This window comes from Hoplias malabaricus, chromosome 13 (genome assembly GCF_029633855.1).
Source record: "Hoplias malabaricus isolate fHopMal1 chromosome 13, fHopMal1.hap1, whole genome shotgun sequence".
Taxonomy (NCBI): domain Eukaryota; kingdom Metazoa; phylum Chordata; class Actinopteri; order Characiformes; family Erythrinidae; genus Hoplias; species Hoplias malabaricus.
This window is the reverse complement of record NC_089812.1, coordinates 21,436,926-21,464,095: the sequence shown is the minus strand read 5'-3', so window position 1 is coordinate 21,464,095 and position 27,170 is coordinate 21,436,926. Positions and strand designations below refer to the sequence as shown.

Genomic DNA, 27,170 nt, shown 5'->3' with positions numbered 1-27,170 from the left:
AGAGAAACAGAAACAGAAAAAAACAAGGGAAGATGGTGGAGAATGGGAAAGATAGAAGAGCAAGAAAAAGGAAAAAGTGGGGGGCAGAGCAAGAAAAAGAGGGAAATTGTAAGATGTTATGTTGACTGAGACACGAGAGAGAGAGAGAGAGAGAGAGAGAGAGAGAGAGAGAGAGGCCCCTCAGGACTCAGCTATGACTCAGTAGTAACACATTTGTCCAGTGTTTGGTCAGCGCTCTCACACTCAGCCACTGACCCTCTGCTCCAGCATTTCACACCAAAAAACCAGAGGCGTCGGATGTGTTTTGTCATGTGTCTTTATTGGTATTTTGAGGTTAAGAAATGGCCTTATGGTGTGTTGTGTGTATGTGTGTGAGTGGGGGGGGGGGGTGTACACAGTATTGGGGTCATCTGTGACTCACACATATAATACACTGGTCTTTGGTTACAGTAACACTGCGTATAAAGAGAGATACACACACAGAGAGAGACAATGAATAGCAGGGTCCTGCGGTAACAAACCAGGGCTGTGTCCCATTTTTATCTCCACACAGCTGTGCACACAGTTTCTAGGTCGGACAAGGTTGTTCAAGCTTTAGAGCACACTGGTGAAAATCCCATTCAATAAAATGTGTATAATTAATAATCACTCATTCAGTGCATGTGCGCATTAATGTGGGGATCTGGAGCCCACCAAATGTCACACTGTGAAACAAGACCACCCGATGTGTTTTCTGTGGGCTGTGAGAAAACGAAAACGGAAGAGAAAGAGAACTGAGTGAAAAAGGCTAAAAACCAGAGCTTCTGCTCCACACTCATTATCGTTTAAAGGAACAGGCGCTGAAAGCAGGCGTTCTGCTCTGGGCTATATAGACAGGGGGAGAATGCCGCTGTGGGGTTTGATCCTTGTGGTCTTTTGACCAAAGCAGGTCCCAGAACTGTGTTCACTAGTGGAAAAGTGGGAGAATACTTCCCCTTTAAGAGACCACAGTGTTTAGATTTGAAGACTTTGTTTGTAGCATTAGCGTGTGTTGTAAAATTGTGACACAGCCCATGTTTCATACAGGACTAACACTGATAAACACAAACAGAGGAACAATTAGAAAAGCCCTTACTCTGAGTATAAGTGTGAAAAATAATTCCTGAATTACTTAGCTAACACAACTATCACACACACACACACACACACACACACACATTTTCATACTGACTTAAAAGGAACACTATGTAAGATTAGATATTTTTGCTCTTGGGCTCCCCCTACAGTTGAAGAGTGCAGTTCACGTTTACAGCACTCTCCTGAAATAAAGGGGAAGGTAGGAAACAAACTCTGTTCCCAAAAGTTACACAGTGCAGTTTCTGCAGTGCTGAGCCCAGAGTAGCAACAACAGAGGCTCTGTTCTCCCTGTTACAGCACAGTGGAACATCACAATGAATTTGAAGCTGTAATTTGAAGGTAAAATATTACATAGTGTTCCTTTAAACGAATCATGCTCTCCACACTCCTACGGCACATATCACTTCCCAGCCAACACACCCATGTGGCGCCCATATATTTAGCTCAGCTGGTTACCTAGGCAGGTTTTGTCCACTGATTCAATTCTGGCCCCACATATGGATGGCCAAAGATGGGACCAGGAGATAAATATAGGGCCAAATATGGAAAAGACAGATTCATAAAGAGCCTGAGATATAAAGAGAAACTGGCAAAGCAAACAGACACACACACACACACACAAACAAAGATAAATAGAGGGGGAGTAAAACATGATACTACAGGTTGATATTATTTAGCTCCACACCCTGGTGCATGCTGACATAATCAAAAATATATAAAATGTTTTAGGGGTGGGGGAAAAAGTCTTTTAAACAATATACTCTAAGAATTTGATCTTTAAAACAATAAGATAATATGACACACATTTATACAACAAGGAACATGAGCTGTTTCATTTAATGTAACTTTAACACACCTCTGACTCTACTCTTAACGCTTTACCTGCTGCTTTAGGACTGGTTTCATTCTGAATGGACCAAACAGAACAGAACCAATCACACCATTATACAATAATCTAGGGATCAATACGTTCCACAGTCCATCACAGGGAGTGTGTGTGTGTGTGTGTGTGTATGTGTATCCGCACACGTGTGTGTGTGTGTGTATTATCTCCTGCTGCTCTACACCACCTCCACGTAGTTTGCAGGATAAAGTCCCTCTCGCCCACCGTCCATCATCCCTCTACACCAGCCCTGATCGTCCTCATCCTCAATCTTCAGGAACTCCTCTCCTGCACACACACACACACACACACACACACACACAACAGCTAGAGCACTGATACACACTCAGATCCAGAGCCTCCTACACATACAGTACAGAGTGTCTGTGAGTCTCTGGAAATGGAAGTTCACTTGTATAAAGGCAAAGCGGGGACACAGTAAAGAGTGTAAATATGATGTAATGTTTTGCCGTCTTTACTAGAGACTGGAAGGATAAACTCTGGGTAATGTCCTGCACAATCCCAGGTGATGTCTGGAAGTGTTCTGTGCTGCGGTGCATTTGTGAAAGGCATTAAAGGGTGATCTCTGATTTTGCATAGACTTGTGTATAGCTACACACCAACAAGTAAGCAAAGGAATGATGGTTTACCAGCTTTAAAGGAGAGCTCATCCGGCTCCTGGCCAACGTAATCATACAGTGCTCTGACCCTCACTCCACCAATCATCACACTGAGAGAGAGAGAGAGAGAGAGAGAGAGAGAGAGAGAGAGAGAGAGAGATGCAAGTTCACTACAAACAACAGGAGCAGCTTTGGGAAGTTTTAATGCTTTATCCATTGAGATTCTTGATACAAGATGCAGGTCCTGTTCAGGTATTATTCTCTGATCTAAGTGAGATATAGTTTAAGAAAAACAGTTGTGGTCGGGGGCCGTCTCGTCAATCCAGCAGCTCCATGCCACGCCAGCCATCGGCTCCTCAGGGCAGGGTGAGAAACCACCCGCGCCTGGCAGTTACAGGGCTCAGCTCCTCCTACTTCCCAGGGCGGAAGCGACGACATAAAGGACCGCTGAGGGATCTCCGAGGGGAGAGAGAGAAGAGGGGTAACTACTGGTCAACACGAGAGATTGAGTTGTGCTGATCCGTCTAATCATTTCCCTCTCGTCTTTCTCTTCCCCCCATTGTTTTTCTGATTCTCTTCTCTGGAGCAGACTGATCTGGCGTGAACGTGCAGCCGGCCGCCGCCCTGGACGCCGCCTCGCTGTCCTAGAGAAGGAGAAGCCCTGGCGTATTCACTGGCGTTGGCGCTCGTTGCACGTGGTTTTTTTTTTTGAACGCCTGAGATTTTCGTTGTTAACTCTTTATGTTGTTGAGCATTAAAAGTAATGGCTGAGTGCTGAACTCTGACTTAAGTTCTCCTGTGGTCCCTCGCCACTGTCTAGAGCGTCACACAGTCCACAAGAAAACACAAAGAGACACATATTAATGACCTCCTTTATCTCAGCACTGAAGAATGTCAAAGATTTCTAAGGTGGGTATTTATTAATCATCTCACCTTGTGTGTTCTTTGCCAAATAGGCGTCAATCTGTCACAGACGTGCTAACACACATCTGACCCACACAAGTGACCCAGAGGAACTCTGAAAATAGAGAAGGGTCTCCTCTGGCAAGAGGAATCTCCAACCACCCTGTGGATCCAACCAGGAGGATCAGGGTGGCCTTGCCCTTAAGCGAGGGAGTGCAACCTCGAGAGGAAGATTACATCTCAGACAGATGAACCACTGAACTTTAATTGTTTAGCAATTAAAGTGTCTGTTTTAGCCGAGAAAACTAACACCATCCCCTGCTTTTGAAGTGCACGTTGCTCATGAATGTAAAATACAAAAATATAACTCTAATGAATAAGCATTGTGATTTTATATCGCACAGGTACAGTGTCCTGTCGTCCACAGTTAAAGAAACCAACAAGAGATATGATAGAAACTGCCCGCAGGGGGCGCCCTATCTACTTCAGCACACTGCTACTTTGGCCGTCACTGTGGTTAGTTCCTCGGGTGCAGAGACCTGTTCATGTTTTGAACTCAGTACCAGACATTCCGCTTCATTAGAGAGAGGGTGCAGACGCTGGAGACCCGGAGGTCAGTCGGCAGACGCAATGCTGCATGTGTAAACCTCCCGAGGTGAAAATATATCTGTTCCGTCATTGAGCATGATTCTACACATGATCTCCACCCAGGACCCACTCACCTCCTCTCCACAACCACAGCCTTCGGCTCCACCTCCTTCTTTCCTTTTTTATTCTTCTTCTCTGGAACCCATTCCTGGGAGAGAGAGAGAGAGAGAGAGAGAAAGAGAGAGAGAGAGAGAGAGAGAGAGAGAGAGAGAGAGAGTGAGAGACAATGTTTACAAAGTAAAATAAAGAAAGGAGAGACAGAGAGAGAGAGAGAGAGAGACAGAAAGGAGAGAGCAGGGGAGTGTGAGTGAGACAGATTGTATTATAATCGGAGAAGGGACAGCCTGTGGTTTTGGGCCGGACGCATGGCGGGCCGCTCTATTTCTGGATGTGTGGTGGAGCAGCTCTAGTAAACACTGCGGAGTTACAGTGAGGCACACAGCTTTTAAACGGAGAGTACAACACCATGTTCTGGAGCAGCTGCACATGAGTTGAACATCACCAAGTCCAAAACCAGAGGAAATGTGGAGCAGCACCTGGAACTGAGGCCAGTCGGTGGGCATTCCCGGACCGTGAGTGTTCTTAAACCAGCGCAGATCATCCTGCTCATTAATATTCATCAGAGTGGTGTGGAGCTCATTATACACCGCCTTCACACTGAGAGAGAGAGAGAGAGAGAGAGAGAGAGAGGTTGGTCATAACAGAGTTTATTTAAGACAGCTGCTAAGGCTGTTGCAGAATTGAGGCGGCTGCAGTAGTCTTTCAGTCCTGTCTTCTTTAAAGTAAACTCTTACAATAACTGAGACAGTGTTCTACACCGCCCTCTGGGGGAGAAGCTAGTTTGCAGGTGTAGTCTAATCTCCTGTCTGACTCTCCTGAGAATCGGACTCTTCCGTGGCGTGTACCTCTCGTTGTTGGTGACGTCCAGGTGTCTGTGGATGGACAGGAACGCCTGCTTCAGAAAGCTGATCCTCTTCCTCTCCTCCTCCTGCGACTGGTCAAAGATGGACTCCATTTCCTCCATGTAGCGCGGGGCGTAACGAGTCACCTCCTCCAGCACCTTCTCATACCGGGCTCTCACCTGCATGCACACACACACCGGACCCCCGTTAAAAACATGGAGACACCTGATTCCAATTACCACCACTGTACCACCCTGAACACTCTAGCCCTCACACACTGGATTAAAGGTGGTCTGGGCAGATGACGCTTATCCAGACTGTGGTTAAAGGAACACTAGGTGGTATTTTCACCTTTAAAATCATTGTGCTGTTTCATTCGGCTGTAACAGGGCGAATCAGTGCTGTCTCTCAGCACTGCAGAAACGGCACTATGTACTATTGGTAAACTAACCCCGCCTGATTTCAGGACAGTGCTGTAACAATGTAACAACTCTAAGGAGAAACCCAAAACCTACATAGTGTCGCTTTAATCCTGCTCTAGATGAGGGCGAATGAGTTAGGAGTGTTTTGTCCTACCCGAGTTGGGAATCAAACCCCAGCCTGTTGTGTGAAGTGCGGTTGTGTGTTAGCCGAGACGCCGTGTGTGCCACACTAGCTTGCTCTCACCTTCTCTGTCTCCTGCTCGGCAATCTCCCGCTCCTCCTGGATCTTCCTCTGCTTCTCGATGGCGATGTCAGGGTTCCCCTGAGCGTGAGCCTCTCTCTCTCGGGCCGTGTGCTCTTTACGACTCGCCTTGTGGAAGGCAGCTTTCGCCTTCTCTAGCTACTCACACACACCCACAAACACACACACACAGAGTTAGAGCTGACAGAGCAGGACAGGAGCAGCTGTGGATTTAGTGAAGAATAAAGTCTACACAGTAAAATCACCAAGTGTTAAATCAACTCCCTCTGCGTTAAACTCCCTCCTGCTGTGTGTCCAGCTCGACTCAATTTAACACACAATTTAACACATACAGCACTGGTCAGTTTGCTCTGTGTGTGGCTTGCAACTTGGAAATACACGACTGGGTAAAATACAACACTTTTATATTCACTTGTATAATCTCCATAGGAAATCAATGGGGCCCCTAGCGGCCTATTATCACCACGCCCAATGTCTAGGGTCAGCCAGAGGGGTGTAAAGCCCCCCGGCATTAGGTGGTGGAGCAGTGGAAAGGCGAGGAAGCTCCATCCAGGACCAGTGATTATGATCCAGTACTAATCCTAATATCAGCACCCTACCTCACTAATAATAATAATAATAATAATAATAATAATAATAATATAATGCCTGTATATTTCCAGGCATCAAGGACCTTCTTGAGCCTCTTGGCCCAGGGTTTCTGAGCTCGAGCGAATCCTGTCTCAAAGTCCTGTGACTCCCTGAACCCTCCAAAGATTTTCTTGTGGAACGTCTCCTTTTGCCACGTCCGGACCCTGTCTCCGTCTTCGGACACAAGAGAGCGACAGATTGAGGAGTGCAGGGCGGACAGACGGTCAGCGGAGGAGAGGAAACACTGCCATGCCTTCAACAGAGAGCCATAGAGTGGACCTGAGAGACAGAGAGAGAGAAAGAGAGAGAGAGAGAGAGAGAGAGAGGGGGAGAGAGAGGAAATGATGCGAGGAAAGAGAAAGAGATAGTCTCACAGACCCCATGACTCAAACTGTTTTTGTGTTTATTACAATGTAACTAAAACAAAGTTGCAGTACTCACTGGCATCCACTAGGGGTTTCCACTTGTTCGTCCACTCATTGAGCTGCTGGGCGTACTGGCGCTCCACACGTGCACGCTCCTGGAAACACGCAACCACGTCATTACACACCTGAAACGCATCCTCGGTCCTTTTCACTGTCCTGTGGTAGTTCCCCGGCTGAGGGAGAAAGAGAGAGAGAGAGAGAGAGAGAGAGAGAGAGAGAGAGAGAGAGGGAGAGACAGAGAGAGAGAGAGAGAGCGAGGGGGGGAGACAGAGGGAGAGAGAGAGAGAGAGAGAGAGAGAGAGGGAGAGAGAGAGAGAATATACAATTAATTTAATGTTATCATGTCATTTGGGTTTTGTATTGTATTTTTATATTAAATCCTATTAAAGCTATTGAAGTGTATGTGTGGGTGTGTGCCTGTGTTATGTGTATTTGCATGTGCGTATTTGTGAGTGTGTGTGTAATTGTATGTGTGTTATATGTATGTGTGTGTGTGTGTGTGTGTGTGTTTGTTGTGTATGGGTGTATTTGTGTGTTATGTGTATTTGTGTGTGTGTGTGTGTGTAATTGTATGTGTGTGTTTGTGTGTGTCTCTGTGTTGTGTATTTGTGTGTGCATAATTGTGTTTGTGTGTGTGTGTGTTATGTATGTGTGTGTTTGCATGTGTCTATGTGTTATGTGTATTTGTGTATAATTCTGTGAAATTCAGGACCTACTGGAAGTCTGAAAATGAAACTGAATCATGAAAGTACATATAAAACGAAATAAAAAGAGCTCAGATAAAAGTCCCTAGATCATACAACCCTGTGTCCAATAAAGAGAAGAGGCTGTCCTCTAGGCTTTGGTGATTTTCATTACCATTAAAGCCTTAGATTTAGATGCTTTGCTGTATTTTTTTTGTATCAACAACAGCGAGAGAGAGAGAGAGAGAGAGAGAGAGAGAGAGAGAGAGAGAGAGAGAGAGAGGGAGAGAGAGAGAGAGAGAGAGAGAGAGAGAGAGAGAGAGGGAGAGAGAGAGAGGGAAATGACAATTCCAGAGGAGAAGTCCTGTGTCGATGTGGAGTCTGGAACCAACATTCCATGTTTTCCTGGCATTCATCTCTACCTTTGCAACAGCATATCATCTCACATCTCTCTCTCTCTCTTTCTGTGTTTTCTGTTTGCACTGACTCTCTCTTGCCCCAGTCTAACAGAAAGTGAAAACAGCTGAGGAATCTACACAGTTGTCCAAGACCACAGTAGAGAATCAGCAGCCAAAACAAACGTAGCGTCCAAAAATAAACCCCCAGCACCAAACCAATCACAGCATCCCAATAACAGAACCCCCCAACACCAAACCAATCACAGCATCCCAGAAACAGACCCCACCCCCAACACCAAACCAATCACAGCATCCCATAAACAGACCCCACCCGACACCAAACCAATCACAGCATCCCATAAACAGACCCCCCCAACACCAAACCAATCACAGCATCCCATAAACAGACCCCCCCAACACCAAACCAATCACAGCATCCCATAAACAGACCCCACCCAACACCAAACCAATCACAGCATCCCATAAACAGACCCCCCAACATCAATCCAATCACAGCATCCCATAAACAGACCCCCCCAACACCAAACCAATCAGAGCATCCCATAAACAGACCCCCCTAACACCAAACCAATCACAGCATCCCATAATCAGACCCCCCTAAACCAAACCAATCACAGCATCCCAATAACAGACTCCCCAACACAAAACTAGTAAAGCAGCATCCCATAAAAAGTACCCCCCCAACACCAAACCAATCACAGCATCCCATAAACAGACCCCCCAACACCAAACCAATCACAGCATTCCATAAACAGACCCCCCAACACTAAACCAATCGCAGCATCCCATAAACAGACCCCTTCAACACCAAACCAATCACAGCATCCCATAAACAGACCCCCAAAACCAAACCAATCACAGCATTCCATAAACAAACCCCCCCAACACTAAACCAATCGCAGCATCCCATAAACAGACCCCCCAACACCAAACCAATCACAGCATCCCATAAACAGACCCCCCAACACCAAACCAATCACAGCATCCCATTAACAGACCCCAACACCAAACTAATCACAGCATTCCATAAACAGATCCCCCCAACACTAAACCAATCGCAGCATCCCATAAACAGACCCCCCAACACCAAACCAATCACAGCATCCCATAAACAAACCAGCCTCTATCAAACCAATCACAGCATCCCATTAACAGACCCCCTAACACCAAACCAATCACAGCATTCCATAAACAGACCCCCCAACACCAAACCAATCACAGCATCCCATAAACAGACCCCCCAACACCTAACCAATCACAGCATCCCTATTACAGACTCCCCAACACAAAACCAGTAAAACAGCATCCCATAAAAAGACCCCCCCCAACACCAAACCAATCACAGCATCCAATAAACAGACACCCCCAAAACCACACCAATCACAGCATCCCAATAACAGACCCCCCCAACACCAAACCAATCACAGCATCCCAATAACAGACCTCCCAACACCAAACCAATCACAGCATCCCAATAACAGACCTCCCAACACCAAACCAATCACAGCATCCCATAAACAGACCCCCCAACACCAAACCAATCACAGCATCCCAATAACAGACCCCACCCCCCAACACCAAACCAATCACAGAATTCCATAAACAGACCACCCAACACCAAACCAATTACAGCATCCCAATAACAGGGTCCCTAACACCAAACCAGTAACAGCATAAACAGAACCCCCCTAGACCAAACCAATCACAGCATCCCATAAACAGACCTCCCAACACCAAAGCAATCACAGCATCCCAATAACAGACACCACAACACTAAACCAATTACAGCATCCCAATAATAGACCCCCCAACACTAAACTAATCACAGAATTCCATAAACAGACCCCCCCAAACTAAACCAATCACAGCATCTCAATAACAGACCCCCCAACACCAAACCAGTATCAGCATCCCATAGACAGACCCCCCAATACCAAACCAATCACAGCATTCCATAAACAGACCCCCCAACACCAAACCAATCACAGCATCCAAATAATAGACTCCCCAACACCAATCCAGTAATAGCATCCCATAAACAGGACCCCCCCAACACCACTCCAATCAAAGCATCCCATAAACAGACCCCCCAACACCAAACCAATCACAGAATCCCAATAACAGAGTCCCCAACACCAAACAAGTAACAGCATCCCATAAGCAGAACCCCCCAACACCAAACCAATCACAGCATCCCAATAACAGACCCCCCAACACCAAACCAATCACAGCATCCCATAAACAGATCTCCCAACACCAAAGCAATCACAGCATCCCATAAAAAGACACCCCAACACCAAACCAATCACAGCATCTCAATAACAGACTCCCCAACACCAAACCAGTAACAGCATCCCATAAACAGAATCCCCACAACACCAAACTAATCACAGCATCCCATAAAGCAGACCCCCCAACACCAAACCAATCACAGTATCCCATAAACAGACCCCCCAATACCAAACCAATCACAGCATCCCATAAACAGACCCCCCAACACCAAACCAATCACAGCATCCCATAAACAGACCCCTAACATCAAACCAATCACAGCATCCCATAAACAGACCCCCCAACACCAAACCAATTACAGCATCCCAATAACAGACCCCCCTACACCAAACCAATTACAGCATCACAATAACAGACCCCCCAACACCAAACCAATCACAGCATCCCAATAACAGACCCCCCTACACCAAACCAATTACAGCATCACAATAACAGACCCCCCAACACCAAACCAATCACAGCATCACATGAACAGACCACCCCCACCAACACCAAACCAATCACAGCATCACATAAACAGACCCCCCCAAAACCAAACCAATTATAGCATCCCAATAACAGACCCCCCCAACACCAAACCAATCACAGCATCCCAATAAAAGACCCCCCAACACCAAACCAATCACAGCATCCCATAAACAGACCCCCCAACACCAAACCAATCACAGCATCCCAAATAACAGTCCCCCCCAACACCAAACCAATCACAGCATCCCAATTACAGACCCCCCTACACCAAACCAATTACAGCATCCCAATAACAGACCTCCCAACAGCAAACCAATCACAGCATCACATGAAGAGACCCCCCCACCAACACCAAACCAATCACAGCATCACATAAACAGACCCCCCCCAACACCAAACCAATTACAGCATCCCATAAACAGACCCCCCAACACCAAACCAATTACAGCATCCCAATAACAGACCCCCCCAACACCAAACCGATCACAGCATCCCATAAACAGACCCCAACATCAAACCAATTACAGCATCCCATAAACAGACCCCCAACATCAAACCAATCACAGCATCCCAATAACAGACCCCCCTACACCAAACCAATTACAGCATCCCAATAACAGACCCCCCAACACCAAACCAATTACAGCATCACATAAACAGACCCCCCCACCAACACCAAACCAATCACAGCATCACATAAACAGACCCCCCCAACACCAAACCAATTACAGCATCACATAAACAGACCCCCCCACCAACACCAAACCAATCACAGCATCACATAAACAGACCCCCCCAACACCAAACCAATTACAGCATCCCAATAACAGACCCCCCAACACCAAACCAATCACAGCATCCCAATAACAGACCCCCCAACACCAAACCAATCACAGCATCCCAATAACTGACCCCCCCCAACATCAAACCAATCACAGCATCCCATAAACAGACCCCCCAACACCAAACCAATTACAGCCTCCCAATAACAGACCCCCCCAACACCAAACCGATCACAGCATCCCAATAACAAACCCCCCCAACACCAAACCAATCACAGCATCCCATAAACAGACCCCCAACATCAAACCAATCACAGCATCCCATAAACAGACCCCCCAACACCAAACCAATTACAGCATCCCAATAACAGACCCCCCCAACACCAAACCGATCACAGCATCCCAATAACAGACCCCCCAACATCAAACCAATCACAGCATCCCATAAACAGACCCCCAACATCAAATCAATCACAGCATCCCAATAACAGACACCCCAACACCAAACCAATCACAGCATCCCAATAACAGACCTCCCAACACCAAACCAATCACAGCATCCCATTAACAGACCCCCCAACATCAAACCAATCACAGCATCCCATAAACAGACCCCCAACATCAAACCAATCATAGCATCCCATAAACAGACCCCCAACATCAAACCAATCACAGCATCCCATAAACAGACCCCCCAACACCAAACCAATTACAGCATCCCATAAACAGACCCCCAACATCAAATCAATCACAGCATCCCAATAACAGACACCCCAACACCAAACCAATTACAGCATCCCAATAACAGACCTCCCAACACCAAACCAATCACAGCATCCCATAAACAGACCCCCAACATCAAACCAATCATAGCATCCCATAAACAGACCCCCCAACACCAAACCAATTACAGCCTCCCAATAACAGACCCCCCAACACCAAACCGATCACAGCATTCCAATAACAGACCCCCCCAACACCAAACCAATTACAGCCTCCCAATAACAGACCCCCCCAACACCAAACCGATCACAGCATCCCAATAACAGACCCCCCCAACACCAAACCGATCACAGCATCCCAATAACAGACCCCCCCAACACCAAACCAATCACAGCATCCCATAAACAGACCCCCAACACCAAACCGGTCCCAGCATCCCAATAACAGACCTCAAACTACAGACCAGTCAGACCAGCACTGAAGCTGGGAGGTGAAGGTATCACATGCTCCCTCAGAGACAAGTGAAATTCTTCCATATCTTTTTCAAACTGTCGCTAACACATTGCAGCTGGAGCTTAACACACTTTGAGGAGAACTCTAATTCCTTAGGCTGGGTTCCCAAAGGCTTTAAGGGTCCTCGTGGCATTAAGATTATTGTTTAATGGTTGAGCGAGCATTACAGTAAACACTCCCTCTCTCAGTTAAGGAAAATGCAATACTACAAAGCTTTTATTAAACTGGGTTCAGCTCTGTAGTCAGACGCCTGCGTTGGTTAGTATCACATTGAGTGGGTTATCCTGATGTTAGGGTCATCACTTTGAGCATGGCACTGATTTTCGTGTGGTGGTCCAATCTGTTGGTGCCGTTATAAAATCCACATATTTATGTAGATAATCTCTGGCATGTAAGTTCTGAAATCTGCTTCTTTACACTGAAGCTAAAAGTCTAATGTACTGTAGCTAATGAGTAATGGAAGCGTATAGCCCATTGAAGTCAGCTCACACTTCTTGAATTGTTTCATGAAATAACTTTCTGTGAGGAGCATTCAGAGGCTACAAGCTCTCCAGACATCTAGTTCTATTCACCACCACAGTGAGCAGTTCCAACTGGGTATGTTTATTCAGATTGGTGCATTTCACACCGAAACAATTGTTAATGAAAAAAATGTGTAGAATTTCTTTAACCAAACCAAGGGAACTGACACATACAGAAGTGAATCTGTTGCCCCTGGACAGTGGCAAAATAATTTCAAAGTGTTACATAGAGCTATAGACTCTAAGCAGGGCCCTCAAAAAACGGTGAGGGCAGGACACCATATGGACGCCACTGCCAGACGTCCATAGCACCAGAGCTACAACAACCTCACTCTTACTCCAAATGCAGTTAAAGAGTTGAGTGTATGAAATCTTTTTCTTTTGTTTTGTAATGGAGCTAGCAAAAAGCATACAAAAAAAAACAAACAAAAACAGTAAAGTAGGTTGCATCTTCGAAGTCATTCTGGAGAGGAATATTTTCTTCTTTAGTCACAGTGTCAGAAACCACGAAATCAAATCTGTCACTGATTACTATGCATGGTTTGAGGCCAGCGTGTGTTGAATGTGGGGGACTGTGATACGCAGCTAAACAAGACACAGAAAACAAAACCTCAAGTGTCCAATCAGACCTCAGAAAACACTATAGCATTCAATCAGAGCACAATAAACAAATCATCCAATAAGCTCACAAAAAATAATATGGCATCCAATCAGAGCACAGAAAACTTTATAGAATCCAACCAGAAAACAGCTACAGTACAACATCCAATCAAAACACAGAAACTGATATAGCGTCCAATTAGAGCACAGAAAACACCATTTCATCCAATCAAAACAGAAACACTACAACATCCACTCTGAGCAGAGATAACAGCCAGCCATTCACAGAGAGAGAGGATATTGTTGTGACAGATGGATCGCACCGAGATCAAATCTTAAAAGGACACAGAACAACAAAGCTCCACAGATCCCAGCAATGTAGTGAGGGTGAGATCTGATCACTCCTTCGTGGAATTCATGTTCCATACATTTCAGTCTAGTCACTGTCACGCTACACCCTTTTGTGTGGTTACAGGAAACCATTTCCATGGCTTTGCTGCACAGATTTCTAACCTCATACAAAGTCGATTTATATGGCTACGCTACACCTATATAATGATCATACAACAGTTGCCAGCTGCCACTATTCCCATGGTTACGCAAAACCAATTTTCTATGGTTATGCTACACGCCTTTCTATGGTAATATCTAACGATTTTCCATGGTTGCCATGCATCTATTTCCATGGTTACACTACACCAACTTTATCATTGCTATACTACATCCATTTCAATGAAAAACACTCTATAGAATAAAAATGGACTGAAATTTTTTTTTCATGAATTTGACCCACCTGGATGTTCAACCCTGTGGAAATTAGGAGGACCCCTAATAACTGATTACCCCTGCTCTTGACTCATTTTTCATTGCTATGCTACATCTGTTCCAGTGGCGGTTCCTGCAAAATCTCTCAGGGGGGCAATTGTTGCGATAACTGCTAAGGTGACTCGTTCACTGGACAAATTAATAGCTAGCGGTCTAGACAAGTGACACCTTGCACTGTACAAATTAATCAGGACTCTAACCTGACGGTCTCATCTAACATTGAAGAGTTTTATTTCTGCAGTCACCTCATGTAGAAAAACCACCAGTAGCCCCTAGATTCATAAAGCTTTCTCTTTATCTAATGACTGTACAGTGTTTGTGGAGAGATTTATCCAGGAGTTCATTATAAAGGTCTACTTTAATAAAGATGCTTTGCCTCTACAGTCAATCATCATTCACCTGTGTCATAAACAAATAAACTGCCATTGAGTAGCCCTTAATAAAAATATTTTGAAGATAGACCACCTTTATCATGACTCATAAAAGTCTATACATTTTTCACTCTTCATATATGTAATTTTAGGTGCAGGAGTTCCAGAATAAAGAATATTGTGAAGTTTACGGAAGTCGTACTGGCCAGATTGCTAGCAGCTCTCTCTCTCTGATTAATTTTGTGCCCAAAATTAATCAGTACCCTATTCACTATATACTTCACTACATAGTGAGCAATGTGGGGAATAGAGTATAGGCCCATTTGGAACACACCTCACCCTGTATATGACAAAAGTACGTTGGGGCAAGCTCCCAGAACCCACTGAGAATGAACTGAAGGCTCTACAGCTTGAAAAAAAGAGCCTTAACTTGAGAGTTTATGAGAAGAGTCTGGGGCAATTTTCCACCATCTTCACATTGCCCAAAAAAGAGGCATGACTTTACAGAACAAAACCTAAAGCTGATTGGACTGTGATACTTAGAGGCAGGACAAACATTACTTATTTTCATCATAACTACATCCATAGCTATGGCTACGCTAACCCAGTTCCAATGCTATGGTACAATGATTTCCAGAGTAACACAACTGTACACTGGCCCATAGCCAAACTATAGCCTTTTCATAGGTGCCTTCGAAATTATGGGCTAAACGCTGGTGAAGATGTGTCCAAATATAGCTGAAAATTAAGTTTAAAGAAAGGTTCGATTTATTTTATATAACAGTAATTATTCCATCAAGACTTCCAGTTCAAAAGTGAAATTACTGAGTTATGGTGACAATAGCCCTAATGTCCTACTGTCTCCTGTAACATTAAAACCTCTCCTTTTAAGTGTAATGTTGCATTCATGTCCTAGATATAGAGGCGCTGTGTGTGATGTCTGGTTTTATCTGATCTGGGCCGAGTGCGCGTGAGCAGAGGAGCAGAGATAGCGTAAGGAGATACTCTGGAAGATTGAATGAACCGAGATCAAATCTTATCTCACCATCCAGAAGCTCTCGTGGCTGGCGTCCTCTGGGCTGATCTCAGGAGAGGGTGATGACATGATGACCTCTGGAGGAGAAAACGAAAGGGAATGGGAAAGAGAAATGAAAGTTAGCTCGGTCAGGAATGTTTCAAAAGGGTGTGAAACTGGAGAAGTTTCACTCTCAGTAAATCTGTTTGTGATTTAATTAGGAACAAGACCTGGGTGGAAAAATCAGCAAGGTATTCACTGGGTTCTTTAAATGAATTACTGTCAGCTGTAAAAATGAATAATTATATAAGTTGCCAGCTTAAATCAAATAGTCCAATAACCAATAGTCCATAGTCAATAGTCCATCAACCAAGACATGTTTAGTGTCTGAAGAGTGCTTCTGTAGTTTTATACAGGAGCTATGAAGCTAATGTAGCTAACAGTAGCCTCTTGTCCACTGCAGAGCTCTAAGCAAAGAACGAAAATTTCCAGTAACATATCCAAATGAACTCTTACACACCGTGCTAAGCTTGTTTATTTATTTTTTGGCAAGTTTAGTTAACCTGAGAGCCGAAAAAAGGTTCTGGTAGGTTGGCTTAATTGTGCAGGTATTCTCTGAAAGATTTCACATTAATGATATACAGTATATGTCACAACAATTTTGTTAGAGACTTCTTTTTCATCACAACAAATGGAACCAGACGCCATAACCAGTGCAGAAGAGTATGGTGCAGGTATGGTTGGTCCTGCCATGCAGAAAAGGTCAGTATTAAGCTTTATTGCACCACTTAGCACTGTGTAAATAGCAAGAAAAAATATCTGTGGCAAACTAAAATAGATTTCCTTCGTCCTGGAATAATCTGGAATCTCAGAAATCACACAAAATGTTCAGAAATGAAATAACTTCTGTTGATGAGTTTTAACAAACATAAACCATTCAGTTGTTCTTCAATTTTGTCAATGTTATTAATTTATTTATTGTATGATTTTAATTTTTTAATCATTTTTATCATGTATTTTCTTTTATTGCACTATTTTATCCATCCATCCATTATCTATAACCGCTTATCCAGTTTAGGGTCGCGGGGGGTCCAGAGCCTACCTGGAATCATTGGGCGCAAGGCGGGAATGCACCCTGGAGGGGACGCCAGTCCCTCACAGGGCAACACAGACACATTCACACCTACGGACACTTTCGAGTCGCCAATCCACCTGCAACGTGTGTTTTTGGACTGTGGGAGGAAACCGGAGCACCCGGAGGAAACCCACACGGACACGGGGAGAACACACCAACTCCTCACAGACAGTCACCCGGAGCGGGAATCGAACCCACAACCTCCAGGCCCCTGGAGCTGTGTGACTGCGACACTACCTGCTGCGCCACCGTGCCGCCCTGCACTATTTTAGTTTATAGTTAATATAACTGTTTTTTTCTGTCTCTTTTAACTCTGTAAAGCACTTTATATTGCCCTTGTGTATGAAAGTGGTCTATAAATAAACTAGCCTTGCCTTCAGATGTCTGGTTCCATTCACCATCACTTACTCATTTCAAATCAGAACACTGAGTTAATTCTGACGTTTTTAGTATGTTTAAAAAAATGTTAAATATTTTAAGTGCTTCTGCTTTTAATAATACTAATTAAATTATTCAGAATACTCACTGACATACTAAACAAACCCCAGCAGGTATTGCTGAGCAAACGAGTTAGCAGTGTGTGGTGTTACAGTAATTAACACGTGTAAATATTCTGCAAACACAGTAACCAAGCCAAAGTGTCTCATTATCTCATTCTGTATCTCCTAAGGGATTTTATGTCTCCTGAGCCATTACAGAGCAACTTATAAGCAATAAAAATATTTTCCTCTGGTTGTGGTCTGTCCCTTGTCCATTATAATGTTAGGGTGTGTGAGGTGTAGTTGTCCTGATTTATGAACCCAGTGAGCACAATGCTAATTGCTTCCCATTATATACAGTAGCCTGATAGAGTCAGTACAAAGTGAAAGAAGAAGTTTTCACTCCAAAACAGGTCTAAGCAGTTTTAGAAGCTGAGAATTTGCATAAAATTTGAAATTTCTGGGACAAATGTTCACTTTTAGAGCATGAACAGAGCAGGACGCTAGCAGCTAACAGCTCTGTGTGTAAGCAGATGTGTTGAGGGTATGGCAGTGGAATGCGTGTCTGTTTTGGGCAAATTCTGCGAGTTACAGAGGGCTGATCACATGAGTGTGTGGCCTGCCAGAGTGTGGTGTCATTTACAGGCTCTATTTTGCTTAAAACAGAGTTTATTAACTGGAGCAGACACTGCCACCAACTCGTTTAAAGTCTGAGCACAAACAACAAGCACTGGACAGTAAAACCCACTATGGTAATTTAACAAAACTCAGAGATTTACAGAGAGACAAACACATGGGTGCATAACCAGACATACCCCCCTTCCACACTTCAATAGAGTTAAAGGGAAATTCCACAAATTTTCCAAAACTTACATGATGTCAGCTACATTTGACATAAATCTGAATCATTAAATGTCAAAATTAAACTGAAATGGTTGATTGTAGAGGGATTCATTTCTTTTTTGTTGTTTTTTTTTTTCAGTGGTGGTGAATGAAACCAGACGTCTCAATATCTACAATTCAAATACAGAATTTTATTCCTTGTCCACAATCAGCAGTGACCTCCACTAACTAAAGAGCTGAATATGGGTAATGTATGAAATAGTTACGAAGATGAAAATATATGTAGAAAACAACATCTTAGACATCAGGCAGTGTGTTCTCAAAGGAATTAGCTTGGTGAGGAGCTTTTACAGACATTAAACCCTTCAGATGTCCAGTTCCATTCACCACCATTTACTTAATTCAAATCAAATCTTTGTGAATTTCTTCTTCTTCTTCTTCTTCTTATTATTATTATTATTATTATTATTTTTATTATTATTGGTATGTTTTAAAATGTTTTCAAAAATGTTCAGCACTTCTCCTTTTATTAATATTAAGTAAATTCTAAGGCCTTGGTTTAAAATGGTTTTTTGTGTCAAATTTAGTTTTATTTGTCCAGGTCCTGTCCTGCAAAGGTTAGGGTTAGGAAATAAAAAAATAAAGGTGATGTAACATTTAGAGTGTGTCGCATGTTTCAGATTTAAAATGTATTTATATTTACAAAATCCACTCAAGCTGGTCAGATACCTCATTGGAAATCATTGTGGTTTTGTCATTCGATAGAGCTTCCATTTAATACAGATTCCTGCTTTTACAACATTTTAGAAAATGTCCCCGCTTTTCTGGAAATGGATTCATAAGTCAGCAGCAAAAAGCCCCACGTACAGTGCAGAGTCAGACTCCTTTAACTTCTTCAGAGGAAAAGCAAAGATGGTGTGCACAGTTAAATAACCCTTGTTAAATCCACATTATTGGTGTTAAATTAACATTGCGAGTGTTAAAGCATGTTAAATATAAACACTCACAGTGTGGAGGTGGATGGTGGGGTGTGTACAGAGCACAGAGCACAGAGCTGATGTGAGTTTGGGCAGACTATAAGTTCCTGACATTGCTCAGACCCCACTCCCTCTCCCATAATTCCCAGCTTTGAAACCTGAGCCATCCCAAAATAAGCAAGGGTGAGAGTTCATTATCAGTAACACATGCATACACACACATACACATATATACACACACACACACTCACACACACACACAATAATAAGAGTCAAATTAGTAGTGATATTGAATTTTTGTGTAAAAAATCAGTCTCTCTCTCTCTCTCTCTCTCTCTCTCTCTCTCTCTCTCTCTCTCTCTCTCACAAACACACACAGGCACAGAGACACACTCACAGCTGGTGGGTTCAAACGTCCCCCATGAGAGAGCACATGCTGTAATGCACACAAAATACACTTACAGACAACAGCACATGTAGACAGTAGACATGTAGACATGCCCACACACGCACGCACACACACACAAACATCCACTCACACACAAACACACACACAGGCCATTGACAGGCAGCATGCCTCAGGCATTATTACGGGGTTAATGAAATAAACCACATACTGTCACAAGACTAGAGAGCGAGAGAGAGAGAGAGAGAGAGAGAGAGAGAGAGAGAGAGAGAGAGATATTAAAAGAGAAAGCGAGAGAGAGAGAGATAGATCGATAGAGAAAGAGAGTGAGAGAGAGATTGATAGTGAAGAGAGCACAATAGTGTGTGTGAGAAAGATATCAAAAGAGAAAGAAAGTGACGGTGAGAGAGAGATCGATAGAGAAGAGAGAGAGCAAGAGTGTGTGTGTGTGTGGGAGAGTGAAAGAGGGACTAAAAGAGAGTGAGTGTGAGAGATATTGAAAGAGAGAAAGTGAGAGAGAGATCGATATAGAGTGAGAGTTAGAGTGTGTAAGAGAGACAGATTGACAGAGGAGAGAGAGAGAGAGAGAGAGAAAGAGAGAAAGGCCCAAAGAATAACAAATATATAGAGAATGAAACTAAGGACAAACACAAACAGCCCCGTCTCGTCATGCTGCAGATAGAAAGATCACAAAGAAATGACTTCAGTTCGATTCAAACTTCTGTCCCATCTCTAGAAGGAACTGACAGAGCTGAAGAGGTGTTACATCTGTGTTTAGGAGAGAGGCCTGAATGTGTTTACAACATCTGTTTACAGCTGTGACACACACAGAGAACAGAACCACACAGCACTTTACACTAATCCTATTTAAACCTGTTATTTTTACTCACTCATTGTCTGTAACCCTTATCCAGTTCAGGGAGGTGGTGGGTCAGGAGCCTACTCGGAATCATTGTGTGCAAAGCAGGAACACACCCTGGAGGGGGCACCAGTCCTTCACAGGGCGACACACACTCACACCTATGGACACTTTTGAGTCTCCAAAAGTGACACTACCTGCTGCTCCACCGTGCCGCCCTATTATTTTTAGATATTTATATGTATAGAAGTGTACATATTGTCGTTGTGCAATTAAAAACTCCCAAAATAGTGACTTTACAGGAGGAGGAAAAAACCTTAACTTCAGATTTTATTCAGAGTAATTTTGGAGTGTTTCTGTTGGTCCATTCTTCATTAAATTTTCTGTGTTCAAATGACATAGTAAACTAAACATCCGCAACCATGGAAATTCATGTTTTTCACTGGACATTGACAGTATATAACGTGCCTGTGAATGTACCTGCATTGTCATATAATTTTGCACTGATCATATTTATAGATAAATATATTTGAATGCATTACTCTTTCTTTTATACATATCTCCCATATAATTAAATTATTCATTCATTCATTTTCTGTAACTGCTTATTCAGTTCTGGGAGGAGTTTGGTGTGTTCTCCCTGTGTCTGCGTGGGTTTCCTCTGGGTGCTCCTGTTTCCTCCAATGCTCTAAAAACACACGTTGGTAGGTGGATTGATGACTCAAAAGTGATAACACCAACGGCTCACATGTAAGAGATCTGAGTTCGATTCCAGGTCTGGGCAACCTGTCTGTCTACACCAATAAGAGTCCTTGGGCAAGACTCCTAACACTGAAGTGGTCTACCTGTGATACCAGTAACCTTGTAAGGCGCTCTTGATATGAGGATCTGTCAAAAATGCCTTAAATGTAAAGGTGAATTGTCCATAGATGTGTGTGAGTGTGTGTCACCCTGTGAAGAACTGGCGCCCCCTCTAGGGTGTGTTCCCACTTTGCACCCAGCGCTTGGGTAGGCTCCTGACCCACTGCCGCCCTGAAATGGATAAGCGCTTACAGACAATATATTATATGGAGTATGTGTATTAAAAAAATGTAATATATTATAATGATGCTGCTGGAACACAAATAATTTGGCCATTTCCTTCTCTTTCTTCTCTTCCCTTTTTCTTTCTGTTTCAGCTGTTTGTTTCTCACTCCCTTTTTCTTCTCTTCCCAGTATTTTAGTGTCCCCTCTCTCACACTCTTCTCCCTCTTTTATCACTCGTCTCACTCTATCTCTTCTTCTCTCCTCATTAGTTCCCATGAACCATCATAATCCTGACCTTTGACCTGTCTTCCTGTCCTCCCTCTCTCTCTCTCTCTCTCTCTCTCCATATCCTGTCCAGATTCCTCTTGTCCTGCTGAGTTCAGTAAACTTGAAGCTTGCCTGGGTTTATATTTCTCTGTTGCAGCTGAGCCATTAAACTCGTTCCAGAGCGACGTCCCTGTGGTCAGCGGTGTGTGGAGAGGCTTCTAAATCCATCCCCAAATTCGAAGCACAGTTACTTGGGTAAAATGTCTAGAAATGTAGAACAGGGCCCAGGATGAGACCCCCTCCTCGGGTCACTGTCTGTTAGGAGTGTAGTGTATTCTCCCTGTATCTGAGTGGGTTTCCTCTCACAGTAAAAACACACATGTTGGTAGGTGGAGTGGTTGTGTGACACCATCCAGAGGTGTGTGTGTGTGTGTGTGTGTGTAGCAGTAAAACTGATGCATGAAGAGGTTTGATTCCTCCTGACGGAGATGGATATTCCCTCACCCCAGCCCTTCGCACAGTGTGAAAAAAAATGCCTCTCGGACGAGTTGTAGTACTCATCATGATCCAACATCAGCACAAGACCTCACTGATGTATGTGGCTGAATGCCATCAATTCTACACCGCAATGTACTAGTATCTAGCTTAAAGCCTGCCCAGGTGATATTCATGCACTCCATTTCAGAGTATACTAAATAACACGTCTTCTGCAGTCGTGTGAGGGAGGCCCTGAAGTGTGGACCCAGAGGCAGAGTCTCATGGTCAGAGGCCTAGACCCAGATTAAGTCCAGGCTAAATGTGATCTTGGACATTCAAACATCGCTGATACTGTGGTTTAAGCTTAATTCACCTCCTCACAACAGGCCTTTGGATCTGGTTTAAAGGGTTAATGGAATGACATCCAGCGGCTCTATCAGAACTGTCTCTTTAAGAGAAAGAGTGAGGTTTGGACCCCCTTTACACACACACCCTCATAGAGCTGTACCCCTCACCCACTCTATCTCTCCCTCTCTCTCTCTCTCCCTACACTCCCTCTCTCTGCCTCGGTTTCGTCTCTTTCTCTCCTTATCACGCTCTTTCTCTCTTTCCTTCTCTAGCTTCCTCTACCCTTCTCTCTTTCACTCTAGCCTCTCCACACTTTCTTCTTCTCTCACTCTATCTTTATATTTATATAAAGAGCAGCTTATGAATGCATGCGACAGAAATAGAGTTATGGATCATGTGTGACATGCCACAGCCAACTGTTACACACACACGCGCACACACACACACACACACACACACACACAGAGAGAGAGAGAGATCTTTAAAAGGAGGAAAAGAAAGAAGAACCCACCTCTAGCTGTCTCCTCTTTGACTTTACTGTTAGCTCCTGGCTTTCTTTATGGAAATTATTCTCTGCCTTCGTTCCTCCTGCTTTTCTCTCTCCAGCTCCACCTCTCTCTCTCTCTCTCTCTCCTCCACTGCTCCTCACTCACTGTCAATGTTTGGTGAGGTGGCTCTTTTACTCCTCCCTCTTCTCCCTGACTCTTTGCCCCCCCCTCTCTCTCTTTCTCTCTCTCTCTCTCAAAATACTGTTAAAAGTCAAAGTCAAAGTCTCTCTCTCACTCTCTCTCTCTCTCTCTCTCTCTCTCTCTCTCTCTCAATAACTACAAAACAATGTAGGAATGAGAAATTAAATGTGTTCTTTTAAATGCAAAGTTACTGTAATAGGAATTTAATGTACAGTTTTGGAACGTATTTTGGATGTGTTCAAATTATGCAGAAAATGAAGATAAGTGTTTTGTGATGCTTTTCTCTGGAATGATGGAGCTCCATCCAGTACCTAAATAGCAATACACATTGTAAAAGTAGTGATAACTTTGAACTTCAAAAGTGCATCCAGGCACTCATTGCAATTATATATTTATTTATTTATTTATTTCAAAAAATTTTGTAATGCACTTAAATTAATAAAACAGCGCTAATCATGTGTTATTTAAATACAAACATCCTCAATAAAAATAAATAAATAAATAAAGCTAATTTACCAATGAAACCTAATATGGCCCACCTCTACCAACAATACATAATATATTAACATATAATACATTGCTGACATAATACATAAACATACATAATACATTATTGTTTTGTGTCATTATGGGTGTTTTGTATTTCCTGTGCATTATATTCTGCATATTTAAATTTAAATTGTATTTAATTGTATTGTATTTATTTATTTAGAATCACTTTATAGTTTTGCTTGAAAAGGTGCTAATATAAATTAATGTTAACTTACAATTAAAACAGTCTGTAAACTTGTCTGTAATAGAACTTTTACACACAGTCCCAAATTAAATATCGTTCAAGGATTTAAAAAAAGAAATAAATAAATAAAACAAACACAAAAAAGACGTTTCAGGCAGGTTTTAACCACAAAACCAAACAGTAGACTCTTATTTTGATAATTCTGGATGCATTTTTTGAACTGTGGCTGAATCTCAAATGTCTTCTTACTCCCTATATAGTTCTCTAATATGTCATTAAATTACGGCTTCCACGGTTAAATATGGCTTTGTGTTCCAAATAAACAGCCATACATTTTCAGCTACAAAAAGACAACAACTTAATGCACTATTTACTGTTTAGATGTAGAAACCATTCTTTCATGCCCTATGTAGTGCACTTTGTAGGGGTCATAGAGCTAGCGAGATGGGACACAGCCTAAGGGTCCTGGAAAACACATAAAAGCCTGTGTGTTGGCGGTTGCTCGCTCTTTCTTCAAGAACGGAGATTCGTCTCAGATTTAGCAGGTGAGAATTTAAGCTCTTCTCAGGACACCAATTTTCAGGCCTTTAATACTTAGTAGTTTTAATACTTTAAAACCACGTTTTGTGTGAGGCAATGTTTTTTGGGTAGAGTCCTAATCATGGGAAAAACCTACTTAAAATGTTTTTGTCTTGACAAAACATCGGATTTCAGGTGTTTTCTAACCAGTTTGTTATTAAAACCGAATACTTATAAATGTGTTCTAATTATATTTCTGAACAGGTACCAATGTTATATCTTAAATACATTAGAACTAATACCATTGGCATCAAAATACCGGTTTTAAATATTAAAGTCTGTCTTCAGTTTTTAAATGTGGAAATGTTTAGCCAGTTTTGTTGGTTAACCCCTTAACTGCCAAACGGTGAGGTCTGAGTTGTCTGCGCTGTGTAAAATGGCTTTGGTGAAACCTCACGAAACCAGAGCACTTTAAAACCATTTTGGGAGCGTGTTAACGGTGAATCCAAGCTTATATTTCTCCGTGTCATTTTAAATTGTATTATCGAATCAAAGCGAGTCTCTAATGATGTCTTGCACTGGGCTCAGAAATATCTGTGGCGACACACGTGCGGCTCCGCTCCTGACATGGCGGAGTCTGAAGAGACTTGGGCCGTATCTCAAATGTGCTCCTTGCGTCCTATGTAGGGTGCTGTGTAAACGGAATGTTTGCTAGGAATAAAAATGGCTGTATTTTACTGTATTGCTTTTAAACTTCATTTGATCTAACGAAAGCACTACATTGTGTGTAGGGAGCCATTTGAGACACATGTCAAGTTTAAAGAGGGACTACTTTCTGAAACTGCTGCAAAAATGCAGTTGGGGTTTAAAATGTGGAATTTTTAAAAATTGTGTGGAGTGGATGATGGTAGAGGAACCAATGGACATATTTTCCAGTGGTATTGAATGGGACCATGTATGTTTACAACCAAAGTCAGTGTTTCTCCCCAACAAAGTACCTGAGATTTAAATGAGTTATGTTTAGGGGAATGTTCTCTTTAATGGCTCTATGTAATATCTTGTAATAAAATATGGGTCTGTTCAGACATCTGGTTCCATACACCACCACTGAAAACACACTTATTTATATTGAAGATTATTCCGTAAAGAAACCGAGGTTTACAAACTGGATCAGACTGTTACTAATGAAACTTGTAGTAATGCAAAATTCTCACCAGATTTACTTTGTTTCAGGAGAGGCCATGTACACTACTTCCTGAGGCGAAGAGAAGGTATGGGTTAAGTTTAAGTTTTTAAATACTGTTTGGGGTGTATCTCCAGTGATGTTTTTTGCACTGGGCTCTGAGTGTAGGTGCAGAAAAAAGTGCAGCTCCACTCCTGACATGGTGGAGTCTGAGGGGAACAAGCTAAATGTTTCTCATGCATCAAACATCCAGCTTTTGTGACTTATTCCTGTTTTTTTATTTTTTTAGATGAAGGGTAGTTTGCTGCCCCCCAAAAAAGGTCTGATGTCCATGACTCCAGAGTGCACACAAAATGCAGCAGGGACCTGTTTGAGTATGATTTAGAAGCCATCTTGATGGAAAAGACAGGCAGCAGGTTTGAGATTTAACTTTGCAGGTGAATGTAGACATTTTGCCAAGAAATATGCCTTGAGTAATGGAGAATAAGTTCAAATTATATAGTGCCTTTCACAAACCCAAGGATGCTTATAAATCCAATGACAGAATGATCTTAAGCCATTTGTTTGAATCTATAAATGTCACTGATTGAATTTTGTAATGATTTAATATAAACCCAGTGATGCAAGTAGTGATCACCAAACTCGGCTTTAATAAAGCAGTACGGTTTTGTAGTTGGGGGTAATTCCACAGAGCAGGATTTCTCTCGAGGCTGATGTGCAGGAAATCCTTGGGCTCTTCCTTTTCGGAAAGGCTTGACATTGGTGGTCATTAATGGAGCATCAATAACCGGAGGGGGATGACATGCCTGAGATGGAAATGTTAGTTTAAAATAACCCACACACTAATAACCAGTTTGAACATGTCTGTTTCTCTGGAAATGAAAATGTAATAAATATCTTCCTGTAAAACCAGTCTGTTTGTGTTTTTATAACCTCCATGAGCAGAAAGCAAATCCACAGTTCTTCCTTCATAGAGTATTTTTATTTATTGCTGTATTACAGGTTTTGAGTCTTTGTTCCTCTTGGGGTGGGGGGTGTTCTATTCTGAGTGAACATCTTTGCTTGTGGCAGGACCTAAATCTCTAACAAACAGCTGTAAAAACAATGTAAATTGAGTTGTGCATTTTGGAAAGTTTAAAAGGGAATGTGCTTGGCTCCTGTTGCTTTTGTAGTTGTAATGCATGTTTAAAAGCTAGTTTCCAA

General features: G+C 42.9%; 1 protein-coding gene, 1 long non-coding RNA gene and 2 other non-coding genes across 4 annotated transcripts; 3 read left to right on the top strand and 1 right to left on the bottom strand.

The window, feature by feature from the left end:
• Positions 1-314: 314 nt before the first annotated feature.
• Positions 315-23,473, bottom strand: si:ch211-51c14.1 (protein kinase C and casein kinase substrate in neurons protein 3). Its single transcript, XM_066641969.1, has 10 exons — positions 23,352-23,473; positions 16,054-16,121; positions 6,828-6,984; positions 6,430-6,665; positions 5,739-5,894; positions 5,076-5,251; positions 4,707-4,827; positions 4,245-4,318; positions 2,650-2,729; positions 315-2,287 (listed from the first exon to the last, which is right to left on the bottom strand). Exons 2-10 carry the CDS (start codon positions 16,111-16,113, stop codon positions 2,178-2,180), a joined length of 1,170 nt encoding a protein of 389 aa, XP_066498066.1. The 5' UTR covers positions 16,114-16,121; positions 23,352-23,473; the 3' UTR covers positions 315-2,177.
• A 1,260-nt stretch (positions 23,474-24,733) lies between these two features.
• On the top strand, positions 24,734-26,865 carry LOC136665344 (uncharacterized). The gene is made up of 3 exons (XR_010795233.1): positions 24,734-24,810; positions 26,018-26,055; positions 26,257-26,865. It is a non-coding gene; the product is annotated as an uncharacterized lncRNA (long non-coding RNA).
• Positions 25,342-25,432, top strand: LOC136665486 (small nucleolar RNA SNORD88). Its single transcript, XR_010795263.1, has one exon. It is a non-coding gene; the product is annotated as a small nucleolar RNA SNORD88 (small nucleolar RNA).
• Positions 26,096-26,187, top strand: LOC136665487 (small nucleolar RNA SNORD88). Its single transcript, XR_010795264.1, has one exon. It is a non-coding gene; the product is annotated as a small nucleolar RNA SNORD88 (small nucleolar RNA).
• Positions 26,866-27,170: the final 305 nt, after the last annotated feature.

Coding starts and splice junctions, on each gene's coding strand:
- si:ch211-51c14.1 (XM_066641969.1), bottom strand. CDS start 16,113: ATGTCATCACCCTCTCCTGAGATCAGCCCAGAGGACGCCAGCCACGAG. Junction 5,252..5,738: donor CCGAGCAGGAGACAGAGAAG/GTGAGAGCAAGC, acceptor GTGTGCATGCAG/GTGAGAGCCCGGTATGAGAA. Junction 2,288..2,649: donor TGAGCTCTCCTTTAAAGCTG/GTAAACCATCAT, acceptor GTGTGTGTGCAG/GAGAGGAGTTCCTGAAGATT.